General features: G+C 43.1%; 1 protein-coding gene across 14 annotated transcripts in view; it reads right to left on the minus strand.

The window, feature by feature from the left end:
- Nucleotides 1–2,104: 2,104 nt before the first annotated feature.
- Nucleotides 2,105–25,539, minus strand: part of LOC147625419 (RNA polymerase II C-terminal domain phosphatase-like 1) — a 31,385-nt gene continuing 7,950 nt past the window's right edge. For 2 of the 14 annotated variants that reach the window (XR_015268969.1, XR_015268971.1), the window contains 18 exons: nt 16,374–16,853; nt 16,028–16,238; nt 15,706–15,863; nt 15,535–15,605; nt 7,626–7,731; nt 7,360–7,452; nt 6,345–6,947; nt 6,106–6,166; nt 5,887–6,014; nt 5,609–5,662; nt 5,397–5,493; nt 5,003–5,256; nt 4,827–4,916; nt 4,637–4,702; nt 3,393–3,469; nt 2,816–3,259; nt 2,548–2,704; nt 2,105–2,398 (listed from right to left, as the gene is read on the minus strand). Coding sequence is in view for 3 of the 14 variants with exons in the window: in XM_086818755.1 (XP_086674881.1) it covers nt 3,157–3,259; nt 3,393–3,469; nt 4,637–4,702; nt 4,827–4,916; nt 5,003–5,256; nt 5,397–5,493; nt 5,609–5,662; nt 5,887–6,014; nt 6,106–6,166; nt 6,345–6,947; nt 7,360–7,452; nt 7,626–7,731; nt 15,535–15,605; nt 15,706–15,863; nt 16,028–16,238; nt 16,374–16,853 (2,652 nt within the window). In the remaining 11 variants the exon portion in view is untranslated. Of the gene's footprint in view, nt 3,301–3,392; nt 3,470–4,636; nt 4,703–4,826; nt 4,917–5,002; nt 5,257–5,396; nt 5,494–5,608; nt 5,663–5,886; nt 6,015–6,105; nt 6,167–6,344; nt 6,948–7,359; nt 7,453–7,625; nt 7,732–15,534; nt 15,606–15,705; nt 15,864–16,027; nt 16,239–16,373; nt 16,854–25,539 lie in introns of all 14 variants that reach the window. The other 12 variants (XR_015268975.1, XR_015268976.1, XM_086818755.1 and 9 more) reach the window with 10 other exon arrangements.

Genomic DNA, 25,539 nt, shown 5'->3' on the forward strand with positions numbered 1-25,539 from the left:
CACTAGGATGGCACACTAGCGTTCGGGCATCCCCGTACAACTAAAGTACAACTAAAGGGTGGACATTATGTAACACATACTATGGGACAAACTTCAAGCCGACCTCACAACGCAAGCATGGTCTCAAGCTATACCAATAACACTAGGTAACCAGTATTTAATGTGGGATCATCCACGATACCAATTCACTAGGATGGCACACTAGCGTCCGGGCATCCCCGTACAACTAAAGGGTGGACATTATGTAACACATACTATGGGACAAACTTCAAGCCGACCTCACAACGCAATTTTGCATTCACTTAATTTGTGTAAATTAAGTAATTACTTACTTGCATCACCTTTCAAAAGCCATGGGATTACACATGTATGATCACACAAATACATACAAACATACATATATATAAGCATAGACATTCATACACACACACATATACATATACATGTATCCGGTCTAACTCTGATTTTTTTTAGCAATTCTATATGAGTAATTTTTTGTATGTATCTAAAAATCTATATGTATGTATGTATGTATGTGTATGCATACATACTTATAATTATGTATATATCTATAAGAGTGTATGTATGTATGTATGTGTGTACATACATACATACATATGCATGTGTGTGTTTTTGGCATGCACGTAAGGCAAGTAAAAACACATGTTTTTACCAAACATATATATATATATATATATATATATATATATATATATATATATGTAAATATACATACCTACCAATATACATATATATGTGGAGATAGGGGGAGCGAGTGTGATATATATATATATATATATATATATATATATATAGAGAGAGAGAGAGAGAGAGAGAGAGAGAGAGAGAGAGAGAACTAAAGTATACGGGGTCAAAAGCCATGGGGGGATCACACATGATAATGAAATCAACACTTGTGGGTTTCAAAATCATGCAAGTCACCAAAGAAATTAGGATTTTCCTCTTTGATTTATGTATAATAATAGAATGACCTAATGCAAGTCACCAAAGAAACGAGGGTTTTCTCCTTCCATTTATGTATGATAATAGGATGACCTAATGTAAGAGTCACCAAAGAAATCCCTTCCATTTATGTATGATAATAGAATGACCTAATGCAAACATGCTTTAAAACAAAATAAAACACAACAAATCTACCACATCCAAAGCTATGAACTGGTATGTTTTTTGTATGCTTAGAGTAATGAGAATATCTAGAAGTTAGAATAGAAAACAAATAACCAAGGTAGACCATGGAATCAATAAGAATGACTAGAGAAAGTTTAGTAGAAACTAGATCAAGGAGAGCACTAATGAAAAGCCCAATAGGATAAAGACTATCTGGGGAAGACCCTGGGAGATGACTTGAAAGACTTTGTGGGAAGACCTTGGACTACTTACTAGGAAGACCCTAGGAAGACTACTTGGAAAGACTACCTAGGCTCATTGCAGAAGAGATTAGTCTCGCTTGCGTCTCTACACAAGGCTCTCTCATGAGAGAAGTTCAAAGCGCGGGCTTACTGCCATTTGGGGATCGATCAGCCACATGATTCTTATATGTGTTCACATGATCACTAAGGGAATATTTGTAGCATTTATATGGTAGTGATGTGTGGATGTAGGCTAATAATGAGCTGGTACACTTTTTTTTGAGCTAGGATACTTTTTTTTCTCTTTTAAGAGGTTTTTTTCTCTGAGCATATGTACAAAATCTTATGAGTGTGTAAGTGACCTTACCATGTCACTTCACTTGTACTCCACTCATTCTCATCAATCTACTTTGAGGGTTGTGCTTCCTTCTCTCTCCTTGCTTGCCGCATCTATGTGTGTGTTGCTACATTGATCAATAGCATTATTTGATTTGAATAAATTTTTTACGCGAATAAAAAATATGTGAATAATGCTTTAAACAACAAACTTTATTCACGTATTTCATACAAATTTCTTTTATGCAAAAGCCTAAATCGTACTTAAAAATCCAATCAAGAGTCAAAATGTGAAATATTCATAATTTTCTCAAAATATCCAAATATAGTCATGTTTGTACTCATTTCGATTGGAATAGGTCTAATGAGTCTATCTAGCATGTCAAATTGTAAAAATATGCACTCAAATTTTTAATCTTGTATTAACAATAAATGCCTGTTTTCAAGGCTTGTGTTGCAAATCCCAGCCCGTTTACAATGCAAAATAATACCCAGGTCTTCTCTGTATCAAGAGAAGAATGCAACAACTGCATTGGGGGAAATAAGCATAAAAGGGAAATGTGCATGAGGGGAAGGATGGAGAGGTGCATGGGATGACCATCGACCAGGGGATAGTCCATGGGTGGAGTGGCTTCACATGGGCACCCAACATCTCTGCGGCAGCCGCCTCTTGTAGGTAGCACCCTCCTCTCCTTGGCACCACAATGAAATGAAAGCCTTTTAATATAGCCCCAATATACGGTTAAGATTTTTTTTGCAGCAAAAGCATTCCTCTACTCCATCTAAACCATGTCATAAGTTATTTACTTTGAAAACACTAGGTACACATAAAGATTCCTACCAGAGGCATGTGTTATGCACTATGCAGACAAAGCCTGTAGCATGATAACATCTTTGATTCATCCACTGTAAACTTGAGATCCATTGCATGGTACAGAGCCTTGACTTGGCAATTCACACAAAGATCCCTGTCTCTCCACTTTACGTGCCTTCTGGCACTGGGACCTCAAAAGCATGGGCAGAATGATTAGTTTGATATGCCAACAAATCAACCTCAAAAATGTTGTTTGCAAAGACCATAAATAGCTGCCATCATCCATAAAACTCACCTTTGACCCTCCTCTTGGCAAGCTAAGGACTAGTTGCAAGCCCAGCTTCCAAGCTTTTTACTTGTACGCAACTCACCCAGCAATGTCAGCCCATCTGTGCAGTGATGTTTGCTGGAGAGTCCCAATGAGTAAGAAACACGTAATGGCAAATCTGGCCACCTCTGAACTCTGATCTACCACACTCTTAAGCTGTTGCACAACTCAAAACTAAAAGAGAATTTGTACTGGGGATAAACACGATCATCCCCAGTCAGACTCTATTGTACACAACATTAAGAAGCCTCCTCATAAAATAAGGTCCAAGCACACTTTTGAAGGGTGCCCAGAGGGCCGAGAGAAGTCTAAAAGTGTCTTGGAGAAAGTTTGCGAGGTGACGTTAAATGCTGCAATCCACGAGGAAGCTCCCCTGACCTCACTCTTTTGTTAGATTGAAGAGGAGGAGACCTGTGAGAACCACGATAAAGATGCCCTTTCATCCCTGAAGGCTGGCATGAATTCAAAACAAAAAAACACATAGCACGCTCTTTATTTCTGATCTCACCCGTACATGAAATTATGGTATGGTTGAGAGACTCACCTTGGAGAATTCATCCGCTTTGGAGGTCCACGTGGCTGTTGTGCCAGCTTGAGGTACCTTAATGCCTCTTCCGCTGCCTGTACAGAGTTTGAATTGTGAGCAGCGTAGTGGTTTTGACAAATCCGCTAACTTCATACGACATCACTAATCAGGACATGCACGTGTAAGCCATTTCAAGCCACATACCGCATATGGTATCTGATCATATCCTTCTAAATAATCTGACATTCCTAGTGGAAAGAAAATCTCATGCAGCCCCCCCTTCTTGCAAGCATTCGCAAGGAACTCGTGTATTGGAGTAAGACACACCTTTCTTTGGCCAGCCTGAGTGGTGGTTATTGATCATATACTACTTCCCAAAATGTGGTACATCGCCTAATGTTGGTCCTCTCACTCCTGCACTGTACGGATGCGGTGGCTGAGCCAGAATTATATGAAGATGGAAACCACAAGATGCAAGCCAAAGTCTCCTGGAATACAGCTACTTCCTCGCCATCAAGAGGGGGGGCTGGCATAGTAGTTCCAGAGTTCCCAGGGGGTTGCTGTGTAAGCTTATTGCCCGCCAGCTTCAGCCATAAAAGGAGCCAAGCACTGCCTTTTTGAAGATGCCACATACTTAGAGAAAAGCAACACTGCCTTTGGGACTGCCAGGCAGCACAGCAGGCATCACACAGGGTAATGCACGTGTTCGCACAGGACTGCCACAGCACTTGTTTAATGGCATAAAGAGCAGTACCCTGTCGGACCCCACTTTCCGCTATAAGGAGGATGGCGCTGCTAAAAGGCTACATCAGATTACTACACTTGAGGAGTGTCCCCGACAACCTAAGACTACTGTAGAAAGGGATTCCAAGTGGGAAATGAACAATAACCTTGTAGCCTTATATGGCAGGAACAATGCGAGGAGGCTGAGACTATAAGCACCATGTGGACATCTTAATCTCACACCGATTTCAGGAAGCTCCCATGCTATGCAGGAACAGAGCAACTTTTCTGCAGGAACAAATTTGGAGTCCCGTGCCCTTCTTGACCTCTATGGTCACTGGTGCCATAGCTCCCTCTCCTCCCCCCCGAAAGCCATCACAAGTAACACCCTTGGATATTTAGTCTCCCTCCTGAAGGGGCCAGGCATGGAGGGAATTCCATCTCAAGTTGAGAGAGGTAATCAGCAATGTAGAAGGATCTTTTCTGAAAGAAAAAAAAAAGAGAAGGGGGCGAGAAGAGGGGAATCAAGTGAAAAATACCTGTTGTTTAGCTTCTTCCCAACACCATCCAATGCCCTTCCCCATGATGCGACCTGCAACTTCAACCTGTTATCATTGATCAAAATGCACTCCATTTATAAGCCTCATTGAAATTGGACAGTTGTTGACCAGCCTATTCTTGTGTGCATGTGATTCCACAGAAACCCATGAATGAAATGTTTGAAGCTACCTGGCAAACAGATCCCTGTGGTTGATCTTCTGATGTAGACGATGCTGAAGATGGATCTTTGAAGACGACATTGATGCCCTCCATAGTACACTGTGATCCGAAAGTATTACAGCATAAATAACACGCCATTTTGTAAGCAATCAATGTTCCTAACAAGCACACAAGAACATCCTTACGTAGTCTTTTAAAGCTGCAACAGGGTTTTGTGCTCTGTTTGGCTCGTGGAGATGCCGGGAATCCAAAAACTTGGACTGGCCTGAGATGCTAGCAATAGGTGTGTCTTCATCGACTGTTGAAGGCGTGAGACATGCAAAAAAGCGAGGATCTCTAATGTTCCATCGTGGTGCAGGTTCATCCTTTGAGTAAGAATGCATAAGCCTTCTGTGCCCAAGTGCATTGATAGCTTGTGTAGGAAAGGCTATGAACTGGCCTGCAAAAATACAACACGAGGATTTTCAAACTCAGAATGTGTGTATCTCAGTGTGCATGGCAGCAGGCACCCGGGAGGGAGATTTAAAAAAGAGGGGGTGAGGGGGGAGCACAAGGGAACAAGATAATGTTTGCACTTACTTGCCATAAACCTTAAAGAGTTATCAGCTGCCTTGTGTTGGGCCTCTTTCTTTGTTCTTCCAATGCCTTCTCCTACCTTATCCCCACCAAAAAGCACCTGCAGAATTGAGCTCTCAGGTGAGTGTTTCTTGAGGGAAATTTGACACACCACAATGCTAAAGTAAGCTGCCATTATAATACTGTATGCTCAAGCATAAGCATGCAAAGAATACCTCAACAGAGAACTGCAACTCCCTTGTTGTATTCAGCAATGATCTAAACTCCAGCTGGCAAACAGTAGCAGAAAAGGTAGTCATCCCGCAACATCACGAGAACAGAAAGAAAGCTCTTGAAGGCTACCTGATTCTAGAGCTGTGCATGCCTAAATACCCTTGCATAGTCTAATAATTACAAGGCTAATCCAACTTTTGGACTGCAAAACTTTGCACTACATCCAAAAGGTCAAGAAAGAGACGACAATGCGAAACAAAGGTTGAGTCCTGGGTTGTACCTTTGTATTGCACTTTTGAGCAATATCTTGCAAAACGGTAACAGGGTTTGACATGTTTGTTCCAGGATTTGACCTCATTTGAAGGTCTCGTTGGTTCAAAGTGCTCAAAAGTGTAGAACCATCGGTTTCTGCAGACATCAACTCACTGCTATTACTGACCAACAGAAAGGACAATGTGCAATGTGCTATCATCATCACGATGTGATTGAAAAGGGTAACCTCGAAATGCATGGCCTGTAAACATGGTATCAGGTCTTTGTTTCTCATCTCCAGGATAAGTCTGTTCATGTGGCCAAAAATAGCAACAACCAAAATTAAAAAATTCTTTAGCCGAAAATTTGCTTCTCTTGAAAGAGGGGGGAGGAGAAGTTTTTTTTTTTTGGTAAGAAAGGAGGAAGAAAAGGGAGGCGTTGGAGCGCTGGTGTTCGTTGTTAGGAGACTTGATGCACAAAATTTACCTGCAGAGTCCCATCAGCACTCTTAAGCTCTGAGCCACCATGGAAAGATGGACTATGAGATCGTTGCTTGCCAAAAGAGGGTGATTCAGGCTCCAAGATCATTGAGGAAGTCCGTGACAATTGTCTTGGGTTCATCTCTTCCTCTGCTCCTAGCCAACCACCCACAGGTGCAGGTGGTGGGATTGCTAGATGCAAGGGTGCCTTCAAAGGGAAAGATGACTCCACAGGTTTCTCTTGAGAGTTGTGTGTATGCTGCGTGTCTTGTCCATGCTGCAAGATCAGCAGCCGTCTACGTGTGTCGGGATCCAGTTCAGACTCCTGGACTTCCCCTTCTTCTCGTACAGGTGAGCTTTGTAGCAAAGGTTCAAGCATGCATGATGCTGGGGGTGTGAGGGGCCTCATTGTCGGCAGATCGTTTGGAAATTGAGAAGGTTCTCGTTTCTCATTGAGTTGTGCTTCAATGAAAGATGACTGAGGCCTCAAAAATGCAGGTGGGAGAATGACTGGTGGGACCAGCTGCATTGGCAGTGGATGCAGCATGGGCTTCCATCCTTCACTTTCTACAGGGACGCTTGGCAAGAGGGCTGAACGACTTCCCATGCCCTGTAAAGAGAATAAAAAATGCCAACAATGTTGATGTGGGAAGACAACACTCAGCATGTCTAAACTGCATTTGCCTAGTGTGCTGCCTAACTTGTCTCATTTTTAAGTTCCTTCCAAAGCACCAACAAACAAACAAGACATGAGAGGTCAGCCCATTCACTTGAGGTACATTACTTATGCTTGGAGAGGACAGAAGGTTTTGCATGCTCGTGTTTCTCTTTTTGGCACACAAAGCTCCTCTTTTCCCTCTGCTTCCATTGCCCCCCCAATGGGAGTACAAAATCCATTATTTTCCTCCCATTCTGGGTTAGAAAGGCTCTCTAAAACCCACTCTTGTTTACTACACCCCTTTACTTGAGCAAAGTTGTGAGAAAAAAAAGACATCAGTTCACAATGGGTCATAGAGTAATACCTCTGCTAACCTTTTGTCCGTTTCCGCATCTACCATGCCATCTAGAAAGTCTTTGTTGCCATTAGCAACCTCAACTGCTAACCCAGTTTCTTCCTGCGGTAAAAAAAAAATAGCAGCTTGAGAAAGAGCATTAAAAAATTGGTGGAAATATTGCAAATGCTCACAAAACCATGATGCATCACAGGCATCAACCCAACCAGTAAAGGAGGCATACGACTATAGGGACATCTAAAAAGGGTAAGAGAAATTGTATATTGTGTTTGCACCTCTACTGTCATGTAGTTGCTGACAACAGGTGGCTGCGGCAAGGTGGAAATATCTGCATCAAAATCCACCTCAGCCATCTTCTTTGACAGGCCTTCATCGAGATCCCTGCAAATTGCCATGCAACTTTGCAAGTCAGAAAGAAAAAAATGCTTCAAAAAGGAGATCACACACATCTATGAGACAGTAGTGGTCCATCCATATACATCCATAATGAACAGTGGTTAGTAATTAAAAATACCAACTCTGACAGCTAAACATTACAGAATAGCCAGAAGCCTGGAATATCTGGTGTCTGTCACCAAAAAAGAATCCATCTATCCTAAACCAATAGAAAGAAGAGTGGGAAAGTACACCACACTAGGGACCTAACTAGGGTCGGTTCCCACTCCCCTCAAGGTATGTTTTTCTCCTGTGAATAAAAGCTATTTTCCCACGTGCATTAACAGTTAAAATGCAGAGGTTCTCACCAACACCCCATATGCTGAGTAGGGTTTAGGTATGCATCCAAGCAGCAGGAGCACCCCCGGGTTTTCAATAAACAGTCTGTACTAGGGCTGATGCAACAATCCATACAGGTTGCGAAGCCATGCACAGTCCTGCATGTGTGAATCCATTCAGCCTCAGCTGCTTGAACATACCCTTGCAAGCTCTGCCCGTCTGTACAAACCAGAGTTTAAGTCCCTTTGGACAGGTGTGCTCGTGCATACCCACCCTACACAGTTTGGCACTGAGAAGCTCACGTGTGAAGCACTGCTATTGTAGGAATAAGCATTGATTTATCTCCAAGCACAAGCTCTGTGGTGTTGATGAACTTTAAACTGAGCCACGTGTCTTAAGCCTTCTGGGGCCTACAACACCACCACCAAACTGGGACCTGACTCAGATTAAATGAGAGTAAACAATCAGATCATTGATGAGTTGACATCATAATCAGAGTTGGCTAACATGACTGATCTGCAGGATCAACAAGTAAGCTTTAAACCAAAGACATGAGATCTTGCCCAACTTTTTGGAAGGGGCTGCACTTAGTGGTATGAAGGGTTAGAAGACGAGGTCATGCAAGACTAAGACAGGACTCCTTGATTTATAGACTTCTTTCAACCTTACAAAGGAGAATGTAAGAATATGGCACAACGAAAAAGATACAGCAAGAGAAAGTATACTAGACAATGCAATAGAAAGAATAGAGAGAATTTTAAAATTCTTATTATACCAAATAAGAGATAGGTACAATATGATGGTGCTGTCCACCCGTGCGCTCTAGTATAGAGCTGAGATGGTGATCTAGACAGACCCTGGATGGAGGGCGTACCGAGAGTATAAGGAATATATGCTCACAAGAATTGGATGCCTTAGCTTGTGTGAACTATGTCCATTTATAGTGCTGCATGTAGTGCGGTGGATGCATCCAAGACGTGGTGTCAACTGCCAAGGTGAGCACATTTGATGTGCTAGAGAAGGCAAAGGACCTACTTCAGCAGCTGGCTGAACTCCCCCCATTTCCGTGTACTTCCAAGCAATTCCTTCAACCAAACAACTCTTTTTCCTCATCTTAGGAATCAAGTCTTTAGCAATGAAGATGGATCGCTGGGACATGGATTTGGCGATGTTACTTTGAAAAAATTAGAGTGCTCAAAGCAAGCCCTCAACAATGGGTGGATGATTCTGAGGATCAAGTGGTGAAACACCCCGGGCTAGACCCTTGGATGTGGGTATGGATGAGCCAGACGAACTTCGCTCACAGTCCAGCAATCCTCATTCTGAACCTGCAATTGGTCGGCAAGAGAGAGATTGTTGACGTCACCGACAATCTCCTTCTAGGAGTCTTTCAAGACCAGATTCTCCAAATAAATCAAGTTCGCCTTCACCGGCTCAACAATGGAGCACTACCATTTTGTTGAGTTCTTGCTCCTTGCCTCACGAGGAGCAAACTCAATTGTCAAAGCTTCTAAAGTCTCCCAAGTTCAACTAGAAGATGGAGAAAGAAGTCATCACCAACTCGATCTACGAGATGGTTCCCATGTTGGCGGCAGCAGGTAGTTCCAATGTATGTCAAACTCCATTTGGTGCGAACAACATTGATAGGTGCTACCCTCTTGTGCTGGGAAGACCACCTCTGGCACCAGTCTCGTAGCATGCAATAGGTTGACCATCATAACACCAGCAAAGCCTTCTTTAAACCTCTAAGTTTATGCGATCCACTTTACTTTAAGAGAGAAGAGTTGAGAGAGAAGATGAGAGTCGACACTAGATTGGGTCCCAATTACCCACTGAAAGCCCCCTCCCGCCCCCCCTTCCCTTGCAAGCAAGACTATTTTCTTGTATACTTTGGAGAACTTTGTACAATGATGGGAATGATGATTGTGGACTGCCAAACGCAAGGACGAGGAAGACGGAATGCAGGCTGAACCATATGCTGAACCAATAGCACTGTAGTAGAAGACTCTATGAAGCTACTTATGCAAATCTAGAACTGCTGAGGATATGCACATATGCTGGCTGAAGATGAGAGGTTCTTCTATGCTGCCTTGGACTGAAGCACGGAGTGCTTGAGGCTGATTTGTATGCTCCAAGAACTTGAGGGAACTTAAGCACACATATTCACTTGAATGCTTGACAAGCACACATATTCACTCAGATGCTTGACTGAACTCTTGTAGAATAAGATGATTTATGCAATGATCTAGGGGCTGCTCATATAGTGATCTATGCTGCTGGTTGGTACTATTAAGCAAGGGTTTTTTTTTTTTTGGGGAAAAAGATCCTTCAATTAGTTAAGGAAAAACAGCCACAAAGGGCTAGATAAAACCACCACGGGCTACAAACAAACTCGCCTCATTTAAGGGTGGGAGTCAAATGATCATGAGGGGAAGAGACGCTTCTCCTCTCTGGCTAGCCGTTCTGTGAGGAAAGGCTATCTCATACAGGGGCAGGGGGTGGGAATAACCACACAGGTGGTTTGTAGTGCCAAGTGGGGTCTCCTCCTCTATCTGTGAGAAAAGGGCCGGGCCTCCAAAGTCACAAAATAGCTTTCCGCTGCTTCCGCATGCGGTCTAAACCTCCCTATAACTTCCCCCACTGACCGCGGAGGGTGTGAATGATATCAAGCCATATGCTCCTGATGGTCTCCGCCGACGGAGTGTGGGTACCCTCAATGGTCTCACTGCATCTAGCACGCCAAATGTGCCAGGCTGCTATGCTACCCATCTCTGGCATGAGCCTAGCCGCCAGTTGTCTGTAGGTGGGATTGTGACTGGTACGATGGTGAGAGATTTGAAGGCCTAGCCCTCCCCCATCCTCCTCATAAGCCCTGACCACTCTAGCTCTATGGCCCAAGCAACATTGCCCCATGTGATGATCCGGGTCAATGCCCTATCCATAGCAAAGATGCGGAGAATCCTTTGCCAAATTTGTTGAGCCTTCAAGCAATCCCAAAGGCAATGTCTCTGAGTCTCCTGGGGATGGCCACACTGCGGGCAAGCCGCTCGTCGATCACCAACTGCTAGCCAAGGACCCACCACTAAACTTCTATGTGCCATCAACGAAAGAAAGAGGGTGATTTTTCTTGGCTGAAAACTGTCCCTGTGAGAACTTCCTAGTCTATTAATACTTTAAGCGACATAACTAATATTGAATACAATAACTAAAGACAATTAGAGAGCAGAAAGCTAAGTGTTGTTGCATTGAGACGCAAGGCCTTGTTAAATAGGGCATGAAGAGGTGCAAATGAAGAGGCACATCCCTGACGAAAGGGTGTGACTCTTGAATGAATAGTTATGTCCTTTGGACGTAGAGATGTGTCTTTTGATCAATAGATGTGTCCCTTTGAAGAGACGTGTCCTTTGATGATGACCCATGTGACAGGGTGTGACCCTTCATTGGTGTCCTTTCAATGATTAAGAGTAGTTAGGGATAATTAAGAGAGATTAAGTCACAATCGTGACATTGCCTCCCACTTAAAATAAGATCCATGGTTATATAAGTGACTGTTGTTGATTGAAGAACTCTTGAAGTAATTCCGGGTACTGTTGCAGATCTTCATCACTTTGCCAAGTTGAATCTGACTCATCCAAATCTTTCCATTGTACCAAGAATTCAGTAATAATCTTCCGTCGAGTTTCTTTCTATCGAACATCAAGAATCTTTTCTGGAATTAAGATTATATGCTCATCTTCAATCTCTGGAACATAATCGGAAATGTCTGGAATGGGAGAATCTCCTTGTACAAACTTCTTGATCCATGATATATGAAAAGTCGGATGAATCTTTTCCCATGAAAGTGTCAACTCCAACTTATAACTCAAAGGAGAATTCTTCTTAATAATCCGAAAAGGACCATAGTAATGTGGTCTTAACTTTGGAAAAACTGATTTCACTGTTTTATATCGATGAGGAGCCACAAACAAAAGAACCATATCACCTTCTTTGAATTCATCATGTTGGCGACGTCGGTTAGCTGCTGCTTGATATTGTTCTTGAACTCGAATTATCTGATCTTGAACTTGAAGAAGAACATCTTGCATTTCTTGAACTAACTGATCCGCTAATGCCACCTTGTGTTGAAGAACAAAGTTCGATGGCACAACTCGTGTATGACTATAAACGGCTTGAAAAGGACTCATTCCTATTGCTGTGTGATGAGAATTGTTGTAAGCAAATTCCATCAATGGTAGATAATCTTTTCAAGATGCTAAGTGAGACTGAATATAATGTCTAAGCATCTCTTCAAAGATTTGATTAACTCTTTCAGTTTGGCCATCTATCTATGGATGATACGCTGAACTGAACAATAAATTCGTGCCAAGTCACTTGAAAAGTGAAGTCCAAAAATGTCCTGTAAACTTAGGATCTCGATTTGAAATAATGGACTTTGGCAATCCATGTATCTTGAAAACATACTAAATAAATAATGAAGCAATATCCGAAGCTTGAGTTGTCTTCTTGCACGGTATAAAATGTGCCATTTTAGACAGTCTGTCAACCACCACCATCATCTGTGTATTACCTTTTGAAGAACGAGGTAAAGATGTAATGAAATCCACACTGATACTTTCCCAACGTTCATTTGGTATTGGAAGTGGTTGAAGAAGACCAGCTGGAGCTTGTCTATTTGCTTTCATTTGTTGACAAGAGAAACATGCTGTAACAAACTTTATAACATCTTGCTTCATTTGAGCCCAATAATAAGAAGCTGTCAACAACCGATATGTCTTGTTGATACTAGGATGAGCTGCATAAGGAACCTCATGATGTTCCTTCACCAAGATTTTACACATACTTGTGTTATGAGGAACACAGCTACGATCCTTATAATATAATAATCCATTGACGAGAGAATAAGCTACCTAAATCTTCAAATGAGAAGGACTAGACTGTGGAGTTGTAATCACTCGAAAAGCATTTGCAAAATCTTGATCGTCTGCAGAATGATCCACAAAAGTTGCTGGAATGTCGACTTGGACTGTAGAAATTGCCATTGCTAAGGCCTGAGGCATTCTGCTAAGAGCATCGGCCACCACATTAGAAAGACTAGGAACATATTTAATAGTTGTATGGAAGTTTGCCAAATACTCCACCCATCTGCCTTGTCATGCATTCATAACAGGTTGTGTGAAAATATACTTCAAGGAATGATGATCTGTCTTCACAACAGAATCTGCTCCTAAAAGATAATGTCTCTTGGGGTAGGAGCCTCCAATGCCGAGCAATAATGGCTCTGATTTGGCGATGGTGAGGATGCCGTGGTCGGGATCCTGGTGGGCATGGCCGACGAGCACGACATAAGATGATTGCTCTATCAGTGGTGACTCCTTGGGAGCGTGGTCACCTTATTGATAGCAAGAGGCTTACAATGGCAATAGCAGCAAATAGGCATTACAATGTGCTTGGGGATTGGATGAATAAACAAGTGATGAGGGGAGATGAGGAGGCAAGAAGCTGGCTGACTGCCACCATGGAGCTGGCCGACTGGCCCACAACTAGCATAAATGAGAAAAATACATAGTATGCAAAATAAAAGGCCATGTTCCCAAATAAATGAGATGCACAATATTCTAACAGTGCACACTGCATGGGTTTAAGTCTAGGCACTAATTGCAATCAATCAATCATAAACATGCTTCTGCAAGCACCCATGTTTCAAAAGCAACTTTTGTTGTTGACATGGACAAGTCCTCTCTCAAGTATTTTGGCAATAAATCTCATGTCCGAGGAAGAAAAGCATGTTGCTCAACACTAAAGCAACACTTTGATTGTATTATAGTAAGGGCTCCACTAATGTAGTGGCAAATGGATTGGCTTTGTGAACACAAGTTCCACAGACATTCAATCTAGTCTTTACTGTTTCTTTGAAAGTCTATGATTCGCTTTGAATGTCATGACTGCCTAGCCCAATCTTAGCATTATATTTGAATTGTCAACAATGCCACATCGATAAGACTAGGTGACCTGTTGCACCTGTCGGAGATTCATGGAGGAAACTGGGAAAGCATCTCCATGGACTTTGTGGGTAAATTACCACAGACCAGTGCAGCACATGATGCCATTTGAGTCGTTGTGGAGCACCTAACTAAAACTGGCTACATTCATTCCAATTAAAGCTAATGTTAATGCCTTACAGTTAATTCAGTTGTTTGTGGAGAGGTTATTTATTCTGTCTAATCTGCTGTATCATACCCCAAAGTTTATGAGTCACTTTGGGCAAGAAATTGAATACTAGGCTTAAAGTAAGTTCAGCTGACCATATCCCAAATCGAACATCCATACAAAAAGAGTCAACAAATTCTAGATGGTGTGCTTTGAGCTTATCATTCAAGTAGATAGTCTGTTTGGGGAAGATTACCCTTTGCATGCAAAATAAGCATGGAGCTTCTAGGTTGAATCCATTTATGTTTATGTATGTACTATGGATAACATCCTGGAGTGCCATGGACTACTGAATGGCAGGATCAAGATGCAATCAGTTTTTAAAATCCTGACAAAGCAACACAAAATATTGCAACTCACTAGAGAAAATCTTTGTGCAGCTCAAGCTAGAGATAAAACCTATTCGAATCAGAACATTTGCCAAATCGTTCAAAGTTGGACACATGGTTTACCTAAAATCCCTAAGGGTTCACACATAAGCCAGACTGTCTTTTCTATTTTGTGGGCCATATCATGTGATCAACAAGGCTGCCTACGAGCTGGATTGCTCCCAGGGGCAGGGATGCACCATGTTTTCGGTGTCAGAAGATCAAAAGAATCATTGGGGGATAAAGATACTCAAGTCTCATATGATAAATTCTTTTGGTTTGAGGATTAAACTTTGTTCGTGCGAAATGAACCGGATCAAGAGAAAACTCTTAGGAATAGACATGTTCCAGAGATGCTCATTAAATAAAGAAATCAATCTAAGGAAGTAGCAACTGAATCTGTCAAGAGACAATTCACAGATTGCTGTACTACATATTCTCTGTTTGATGGTAAAGGAGGAAATATGTTATGGACCTTTCTTCTAGAGCCATAAAATCTAGACGTGTGCACAATGAATCAAGGGAAGAACTGATACATATGACAACTTGTGTTGAGGAATCACATTGAAATTTAAGAGATCTATTAAGTCATCTAGAAAATAAAATACTGCTTTCAAGAGATTATGGATGTGTGTAACATTAACCACAAAATATCCACCGAAAAAGTAACAGGATCTAATTTGGGCATGGAAAAAAGTAAACAAAAGTAGAAGACACTTTTTTTCTTTTAACACGTGCATACACCCCTCTCAATGTCCAGGTATGGAACCACACCAAAAGTTTGATGTAGGTTGCAACAAACTAATCAAGCAAGAGCGCAGACAATAGAAAAGAAAATCCATACAAGGTGAAAAATCATCTCCTGTGCATAGTTAAAGGATCGGTTTCTTCTCACCTAAAAAAGCCACCACGCACATTGCAAGCTACATTTCTGGCAACACAAAGGACTGGCAGTAGGCTGTCCGTCTGCCAAGAAAACCACCCAGCGTATTTAGAACCACAGTAAGCCACAGCCCACCATGTGAGATCAGATGTACGTACAGCTTCAGAAACCACTGAAATGTACCTCAGCCTGTGGAGCATAATAAGGTGCAAATGCTGGAACGACATGGACTTGGGGCTGGTCCCGATCCTCCCAAACTTTAACCCGATCATCAATCACCATGGCCATCTTCGGATGGCAGTTACCACTAGAAAACACGTTCTTTAAAGATTTCTTTGAGCCTGCTTGACCCATACATAATAACAGAAAAAGTAATACCTCTGAGTAAGAACAGAAGGTAGCGGTACCACTAGAAAAAAAGCACTTAGAGCACTCAACCTAAAGAAGTATGTTGGTTAACAAAAGTGGCAAATCCAAATTACCCTCTCATTATATGGCATACTACCTGACTTGACACAGACAACTCGGTCTATCATCTCCTTTGCACTTAATAGCTGAGCCTCTGGGTCAAGTAATCTCCACATTTCTAATGCATATTCCTTCTCAGACATTGTACACACAAAGACCTCAAAACGCTTACGCCCTTTGGCAATCAAGTAGCTTCGAAGCTCTTCCCAAGCTGGCCGCAACCTTACCAACACACTAGTATCCCGGATCTGCAACATGGTTTACAATAGATGCTTTATGCAAAACAAAAACACAATTATGCTTCAATACTTAAAGGGTCCAATGAGTATAAAACAGTTTAGGGGCTATGAGTAGTACCCATAGGTACTTTGCAGTTAACTCACATTTGGGTTTATGCGTGTGAAGATCGTGTTGCGGTCTTGCAGTCTAACCACTGGACGCATTAGGGGAAGACCTCCTTCAATGGCTGAAGGCACCACTTCTGCTTGGGCATTCACAAATTTGTCCACAGTATTGTCCCACACATGATCATCATCTATATATTGTCTCAGCAATGCCCTGTCTTGTATATATCGCTTAAGTTCAGCAGCCATCCCTGAAAGCTTTTGTGCATCTGATTCACCTTTGAGTTTCAAGCCAAGAGCATCTATGCGGTCCTCAAAGGAACGCATTGTATTTGCAACAATCAGAGTTTCGTCTAGATCAAATACAAGAGCTAGGCATCTCAGGTTGAGCATGGTCAGGCAAGAGCTGTACAATCCCGACATCATAAGAAAACCCCAGAAGCAAGGCCGCTGCTTTGAGCTGGAATTTATGGCCGCTAAATGAAGCTCCATTCCTCCTGCAAGGTAAATTACAGCTGTCTGAAAAGAAAAAGGGCAAGAAATGAGTTCCCAATATCATGGTGCAAGAAAGAGTTGGTGCAAAAGAGACTCAAAAAAACCAACTAACGATTATGCAAGACAAGTTACTCTTATCATCAGTGAAAGGCTATTCTTAAAGAGAGGCATGTAAAGGCTTGCCCTAAATGGCATAACTTGCATGTTCTCTGAGAGGTTTTCTGGCTAGGCATTAGATAATCAACACAATGTAACGCGCGGAAGCTCTGGGTAGTCTTCTTTCAGCCCTAAACACTCTTGGAAACCTTCTGATGCAGAAAAGCACCATCTGATGCAAAAACGCAGGTAGAGAGAGAGTAGAGAGAGAGAGTGAGAAGTGCTGGAATTTCAGTATATCTATTGTACAAAAAGGTACATATCTGTACAGCCATGGGCTGCCTTCATAAAAAGGTGATTAAACCTAAATTCTGTCCCCTTTGGGACCTCTAGTGACCCAATCCCCTAGTGGGAGAGAGTGCCTAAAACAAAGAGCAAGGGGGGCTATTTATAGCCCCTTGGACAAAATGGGGAACTGGCCGACTGCTGGTCGGCCAGTTAATAATTCATTAATATCCAATTAATGCAGCCGACTGGATCTCTTGATGCGCCTGCTGCCAGCACCTTCTGCCCTGCAGCCGACAGCCTTTTGGTACTGCTGATGTCAGCCTCCATGCAGCCGACAGCCCTTCTGATCCATGTTTTGCTACAAGTCCTGCTCCAAGTCCATCTTCTACTGGTTCATAGTCTTTATCTGCTTGCCCCTTCTGGATTTAGCCCTAGAAATGTCCATGGCATCTGTGATGCACATGACATCCCCCTCTGCTAAACTTGATGACGGGAATCCAACCTGCTCTTGGATGACTGTCATCATCCCAATCCTGTCCCGAAGTCCCTCTGTCATCATCCATCCCTGGCAAACCTTTTTCTCTGAAAATCCGATCTGTTCTCCAAACCACTCTGTCTCTGATGAAGATCTATGCATCTGGTCTTCCTCTAGTCCACAATCCATTCCTACCGTGACTCTGAACACCGTCTTGGTCTTCATTCCTGGAACTGAGTCTGGCACTCTCACATCACCCTTGGAGGATCAACCTCCCTTGGGACCGTTACCTGAGAACCTATCTGGCTCACGGAACTGCCATCCCCATCTGGCACTGTGGAACACCACCAACAAACCTCCTGGGAGTTCTTCCCGATCTGTGTTCCCACCTTGGGCTTCGAATCCGTGTACTTTCCTGTACCTTGGACCTGTACACCATCATCTGGGACTGAATCAGCGTTTAGCTTGGCTGAGCCTGATGCTCTGATACCAATGTAACACGCGGAAGCTCTGGGTAGTCTTCTTTCAGCCCTAAACACTCTTGGAAACCTTCTGATGCAGAAAAGCACCATCTGATGCAAAAACGCAAGTAGAGAGAGAGTAGAGAGAGAGAGTGAGAAGTGCTGGAATTTCAGTATATCTATTGTACAAAAAGGTACATATCTGTACAGCCATGGGCTGCCTTCATAAAAAGGTGATTAAACCTAAATTCTGTCCCCTTTGGGACCTCTAGTGACCCAATCCCCTAGTGGGAGAGAGTGCCTAAAACAAAGAGCAAGGGGGGCTATTTATAGCCCCTTGGACAAAATGGGGAACTGGCCGACTGCTGGTCGGCCAGTTAATAATTCATTAATATCCAATTAATGCAGCCGACTGGATCTCTTGATGCGCCTGCTGCCAGCACCTTCTGCCCTGCAGCCGACAGCCTTTTGGTACTGCTGATGTCAGCCTCCATGCAGCCGACAGCCCTTCTGATCCATGTTTTGCTACAAGTCCTGCTCCAAGTCCATCTTCTACTGGTTCATAGTCTTTATCTGCTTGCCCCTTCTGGATTTAGCCCTAGAAATGTCCATGGCATCTGTGATGCACATGACACACATGGATAATTTACCCACCATGAAGACATGACATCCATTTGCTATAAGCTCTCTACTCACATACCATAACCCCGAATGAGTTTCACCAAGTCAGGAAGAGGCACTATAAAGATGTTGATGTGTCGGGGAGACATGCCTCTATAGCCCCGCATCCGAACACACCACCGTGAGGATCAGCATGTTTCCAGGAGTGTTTAGGGCTGAAAGAAAACTCCTAGAGCTTCCGCGTGTTACATTTCCATTGAAATTGAATAAAGAAATACCAAAAGGGGCGCCAAGCTTTGGGGCCAACAGGTGTCGTTCTCTTTCTTGTGTTGGAGCACTCTAGCTCCTGTTTATTTGTTTATTGGTTGGACTACAATTGGATTGGGTGACTGCTAATCTACCGCACTTTGGTTTCTACCAGAGGCCGGTTTCATCAGCTAACATTGTTGAAGCATTGGTGTGGTTTTGTTTGGCACTTGTGAGGTCTAGGTTGATAATCAGAACCAGTCAGAAGAGAGTCTGATAGGTTGGGTACTGCTAATGGTCTAGGTGTCAGCACAGCTGAGGACTGTGTCGGGTCAGAAGGGAGTCAGTTAGGATCAGCTGAGGCTCAGAAGGAATTAGTAGATAATATTCAAGGGTAGATCTAGTTTTTGGGGGTTGGAGAGAAGAGATTTTGAGTCAGGTTTGACAATCAGTTGTCAGCAGTCAGGCATAATTGAACGGAAAGGTGTTCCAGGGTCAGAAGACAATCAGCTACTATCAGCTATGAGTTTAGGGAGTTGAGTCCTAGTGGGGTTTGAAGTGTTTGAGGGGTTGGAGGTGTCAGCGGGCACTGGAGGGCTGAAATCTGACTCAGGATTGAGTCAATTGAAGTAGATAGGTGGGTGAGTTCCCAGTCAACAGGAGGTCAGCAGCGGAGTGCTAACAAGCTCAGTAGAGTCTAGAAGCAAGTTTTCGAAGATAGCTGATACTAGAAGAACTTTGAGGAAGCTCGAACTGGGGTCAGCAGTCGGAAACCGACTCAGTGTATAGTCAGAATCTGATCAGTTGGTGTGAGCTGGAAGAGTTTATGGTTAGCTCGTGATCAGATAAGGGCAGCTCAAGGTTTGTAAGTGCATATCAAAGCTCTGGGAGGTGAAAGCTGACTTGGAAGTACCATTGGAGTAGTCAGCTGGGCTATTTTGAAGGGTTTGGAGAGTGCTCAAGTATCTGCCGGCGTCAGCTAGAGATCGGGAGACATCAGCTGAGTGGGCTGGGGCTTTCAGTTGGTGTCTGTGCTGGGCTGTGGTGCTACGTGATAGTGCAAAACGCAGATATGGAGAGAGAGTAGAGAGAGAGAGAGAGAGATATGCTGGAAATTCAGTATATTAATATGGTACAAAAAGGTACCTCCACTACAGCCATAGGCTGCCTTAAACAAGAGGTGGTAAACACCCAAAATCTTGTCCTACTCTAGGACCCTAAGGACCCAATCCCTAGAGGATTGAATGAATATAACATTGAGCACCTACGCCTTTTATAGGCCTTGGACCCCCTGGACTGCAGGAGTCGGATAGCCGACGTGATTACCAAAGAGAGAATGAGATAAAGAGGTTCTTCACATATAGGTACACCCCTTAAAAGAACGGGGCTATAGAAAGCAAGAACATGCACACTTCAAAAGTTGCACGTGTGTTGATGAATGAGAAAGAGATGCCTCATTATGTTTTTTTTGAAGTAGTGGCAATTTCATTCTACATTATGAACATAACCCCCAGTGTAGTCGTAATTCATGGCATGATCATGCATCACACTGGACAACAAAAGCCTTTCGGAGGTCCGGTAACACCAATATTGGATCCGAAGTAAGCTTTTCTTTAAGCTTTTTGAAGGCTGTAATTTCCCGATCAGCCCATCTAAACGGAGTTGCCTTCTTTGTTAAGGCATGCAGGGGCGAAGCAATTTCAGTAAAATACCGTATGTACCGCCTGTAATAGGAACACAATCCTAGAAAGCTGCGTACATCATGCACGGTCCTCAAATCTGGCCAGTTAAGAATTGCTTCCACCTTCGCTAGATCCATATGGACACCATGCTTAGATACAATATGCCCCAAGAAATGTATCTCTTGCAAGAAAAACTCACCCTTCTTGCCATTAATAACCAGCCTATGTTTCTTGAGTTCTGCCAACACAATGGCCAAATGCCTTCTATGCTCTTCCTCAGTTTGTGAATGCACAATCATATCATCAAAGAATGTGCCCACAAACGCTCTATGAGGCCTGAAAATCCTGTCCATCATTCTATTAAATGTGGTAGGTGCATTTGTCAAACCAAAGGGCATAACCAAGAACTCATACAACCCGAATGTGGTTCGGAATGCTGTCTTATGCACATCCTCGGGTCTAATACGTATCTGATGGTGCCCGCTTTTCAAGTCAATGCGACTAAAGACTGTGGAGCCCTGTAAGCGGTCCAAAATGTCATCGATCCTCGGAATGGGGAATCGATTCTTGATGGTATTCTTGTTCAGCGCCCTGTAATCAATACACATGCGCCAAGAACCATCCTTCTTTTGTACTAAGAGTACAGGTGAGCAAAAGGGTGATGAGCTAGGCTGTATCAACCCTTTATTCAAAAGCTCCTACACCTGACTCATAATTTCTTCTTGTTGAGCTGCACTAACACGGTACGGCGGTCTATTTGGTGGAGTACTACCAGGAATTAGATCAATGGCATGATCTTCTGGCCTCTCCGGAGGAAGTTCCCCTGGCAATGACTCGGAAAAACAATCTTGGAACCCACATAAGAAAATTGATGGAAATCTTTATCCACCAGATCCAATATCTGGTGCCCCTCCACCATTCAAAAGCATTACAATGTTTTTGAAGTTTGTTGGTGATGGTTTCAATGGCCTTCTTGGCTATTGTAGGAGATTACACATGTTGTGGCTATATGAGGCAGCTGGAAAGAGGCAAACACAATTTGCCTTCGACTAGCGTCAAGCGGCGTCGACTAAGCAGATCAATAGTTTGATGCAGAGGATTAAAGAGCTCTCAGAGGAGCTTGAGGTCCTTATCTAACATAGACAAATTAGACTTAGACTCATCATCTTGTGCATCCTTTACATAAATCAAGTAAGCGGAAAGATTCTTTTTCATTACTGATGAAATTGCCGAAGCGGATACAATAGGAACAGATTCCCCTTTAAGTTTCACATCCAAAACATGTTCTTTCCCTCTATATGAGTCAGAGTGATCTTCCTATTGTATGTGTCCACCACCGCATGTACTCTGTGGCACCATGGCATACCCAACAAAACATCACAGCCATCAAGAGGCATGATGAAAAACTCTTCGTTGTCCACATAACCCTGCAAATGAAGCCTGAGCTTCCCAATGATAGGAGTAACGGGTTCTGCATACCCTGGACAAGCCATGTTAGCCTCATATAACGGCCCCATCTCCTCTGCACGAATCCCGAATCGGCCCGCCAAATCCGATGAAATAAAGTTGGCTCTAGCACCTGTGTCAAACAATATAAAGGAATTCCGATCTCTCACTTTGCCCCATGCCCTGCACAACTCTGTCTCTTCACCACCTGGCTGTTCCCCCACAAGATCAGGAACTAACCCTGCAGAAGGTTTTGGTTTCTTTGACTTGGGCTCTCCTTTATTGTCAGAGTCCTTTTGGGACTTTCTCTTGGAACAATTGAATGACATATGTCCCTCTTCTGTACAGTAAAAACATTTCCGAGCATCTCTCAAAGCCTGTCTTTCCTCAGAAGTTCTCTTGGGCATTGGCAACTTCTTCTACGGCGTCTCTGAAGACCCTTTAGCATCACGAGAAGCATGCCCAGATTTTTCAGCTTTCTTGCTCGAGTTCTTACTTCCTTTAAACCCAGATGAACCTCCAGTGAGTAACGCATTAGCTGTCATAGCATTCTCTATCATCTGTGACATGTTTGTTACTTGAGTCTTATACAATAATCACGCACCTCTTTGGGCAGCCCACAACAATACTTCTCTACCTGCTCAGACAAAGGCACTGCACGGTAAGAGGTCATTGGGAGTAAAGCTTCCCAAAACTTCTTATTATAATCTTCCAAATTTTCACATTTTGAAGCATCCAACTTGTGCCATGCAGTCATTACATCCACCTCAAATGTAGATGTGAGCCATACGGAAGAGAAAACCTGTTTAAATTGTACCCAAGTAGTGGGTGCTATGCCCTGCAGAAGAAGAGTAGACCACCACTGCAAAGCATTGCCTTTGAGAAAAGTGGCAGCTTTCCTCACTTTAGAGGACTCTGTGTAATTCCCACCAGAAAAAGCAGCATCAAACTGCTGTAAAAAGGTAAGTGCTTTTAATTTATCTTTGGCTCCACTGAATGTATCAAATTTCACAGCAGCTCCCCCTTCCTTATAGTCCTTCGCCTTTCCCATAGGCGTTAGATTATCGTAAGGAAGTGGCTTCGCAAGATTGTTGCCCCCAACATTAATGCCCATCATAGGGTCAACATTACCCATTCCCACACCTGGCATGCCATTCATTCCAGCCATGTTTCCAAACATTCCATTATGCATACCGGGCTGCATGCCACCATACATATTTGCTTGCATTCCAGGTTGCATGCTCCCAAACATATTTCCTTGCATTCCGGACTGCATACCACCATACATATTCCCCTGCATACCAGGCTGAAAATTAGCTCCAAAAGGCCCTAGCATACCCATGCCTCCCTGAGGATAACCCCCAGTTATAGATTGAAACACAGAGCCACCACCAAAATAACCTGGATGCATAGTCTGCTGAGGAATAGATGGCTGTCCAAAGAAGGAACTCTGAGAATTAGCACCATAAGCATGCTGCATGTTCCGAAATTGTCCAAAAGATGGTTCCTGTGGGATGGCACCACTATGACCCTGAGGAAGGTTCTTAGAACGCACCTTCTTCTTCTTCTTTTCGGGCTCTGTACGGGATCTCATAAATTCAGCAAACTTCTCACTTTGTGTGAGCTGCATAAACACATCCATAACACCAGCCAAACGATCTTTAAACCGAGCATCATCATCCTCTTTACCAAGTACATCTTCTGGCTGTGTTACATCCTCATAATGCTCATCATCTGCAGCCTCTTCTCCTGCAAAAATATCCTCAGATGCATTTCTCTCAGGAGAGGTTTCTTGCTCTTCCTCTTCATGATAAAAGTACTCATCTTCTGTATCAGACATGTTGCTGAATTTTTTTTATTTTTTTTATTTTCAGCGATGACTGTCCTCGAGTCAACCACGAGCTCACCCCCTTAAGAAAGTTGATGATTGGTCCCGGGGACGACCCTGAAACCGGCCTCTGGTAGAAACCAAAGTGCGGTAGACTAGCAGTCACCCTTCCACTTGTAGTCCAGATATGGCAAAGTACTCAAAATTTCTTTTACTTGCATAAAGGCCTCTTCTTCTTTGTCTTGCCAACTAAAAGGATCCCTTTGGGATGCCTATTGTAATGGATATAAAGCTTGAGATGAGAAAAATGAACCTGGCAAGATATCTTACCTTGTGGGTAAAAGTTAGCCATTGCTTCACATCTTGAGGAGCTTCCAATAAAAGCAAAGCTTTCACCTTTCCAGGATCGCTTCAATTCCATTCTCTGAACCACATAACCAAGCAAAGTCACCTTAGCTTGAGCCAAATGACATTTATCTGGATTAAGCTGCACACCTAGATCATCAAGTCTCTTCTCACCTTCTCACAATGAATCCATCTGCCACTGTAGATACGAAATCATCAATAAACACTATGATGGACCCTGGACAGGGCTCAAACACCAAATTCATAAACCTTTGAAAGGCTGCAGGGGCATTTGTTAGCCCAAAGGCCATAACCTTGTAAGCAAAACAAAAGTGGTTTTCCTCTGGTGCTCAGGAGCAATTGAGATCTGAAAGTATCCTGGATATCCATCACATACACTATCTTTCATGTCTAGTCACACTATCCAGAATCTCATTTTGGAAAGGCAGTGGGTAATGATCTCTTTTGGTGTGACTGCATTCAGAGGTTTAAAATCAACACATACTCTCCATTTACCATTCTTCTTTGGGGTGATTACTACTGGAGAAGCCCATTCAAAATTATCAACTGGGTATATAAATCCTTCTTTCAACCGTTTATCCACTTCCTCTCTCAACACCTGCTGCTGTACAATCCCCAATCTTCTCAACCTCTGTACAACTGCCTTAGCCTCTGGCTTCAGCTGGATTTGATGCTGCACTGCAGACACTCCCCTAACGTGTGTGTAAGAAGAAATGAACAGGTATGGAAATTTCTACAACATAATTATATACTCCTTTCTCTCAGCCTCAGTTAATTTCCTGGCCAACATTTTTTGTAGAATTTCTTCCCCACCTGGCTGTACTTCAACTTCAGACTTCAGCTCCTTCCTTTCCTCTGTACATAGCTGTACTGACATACACATAAGGTCAGAACCACGCTCCAACAGCTGGACCGTCTTTCATTTGTAACGAGTTAGACACTGACTTTGCTGATGGCTATAAAGCAAGGTTAAGACATCCCGCGTTTATTTACTTGATCACTTAAGCACAGATCATGCTTGGAGGTTTATACACTCAACCTTGTTTCGAAAGCAATTGACAAGGGCGTCAATTCCATAAAGGGGCGGTGTATGTGACGGTGGGAATACTATCCAAGGCCCCATGGTGCCTTGGGGGTATGCTAGCCCGCGCCGAAAAGTATGCATCTATATGGGGATGAGGTGCAAGGGAGCTATTGCTCT

Source organism: Cibotium barometz, chromosome 24 (assembly GCF_041138505.1).
Source record: "Cibotium barometz isolate CiBa-2024 chromosome 24, ASM4113850v1, whole genome shotgun sequence".
Lineage (NCBI taxonomy): Eukaryota > Viridiplantae > Streptophyta > Polypodiopsida > Cyatheales > Cibotiaceae > Cibotium > Cibotium barometz.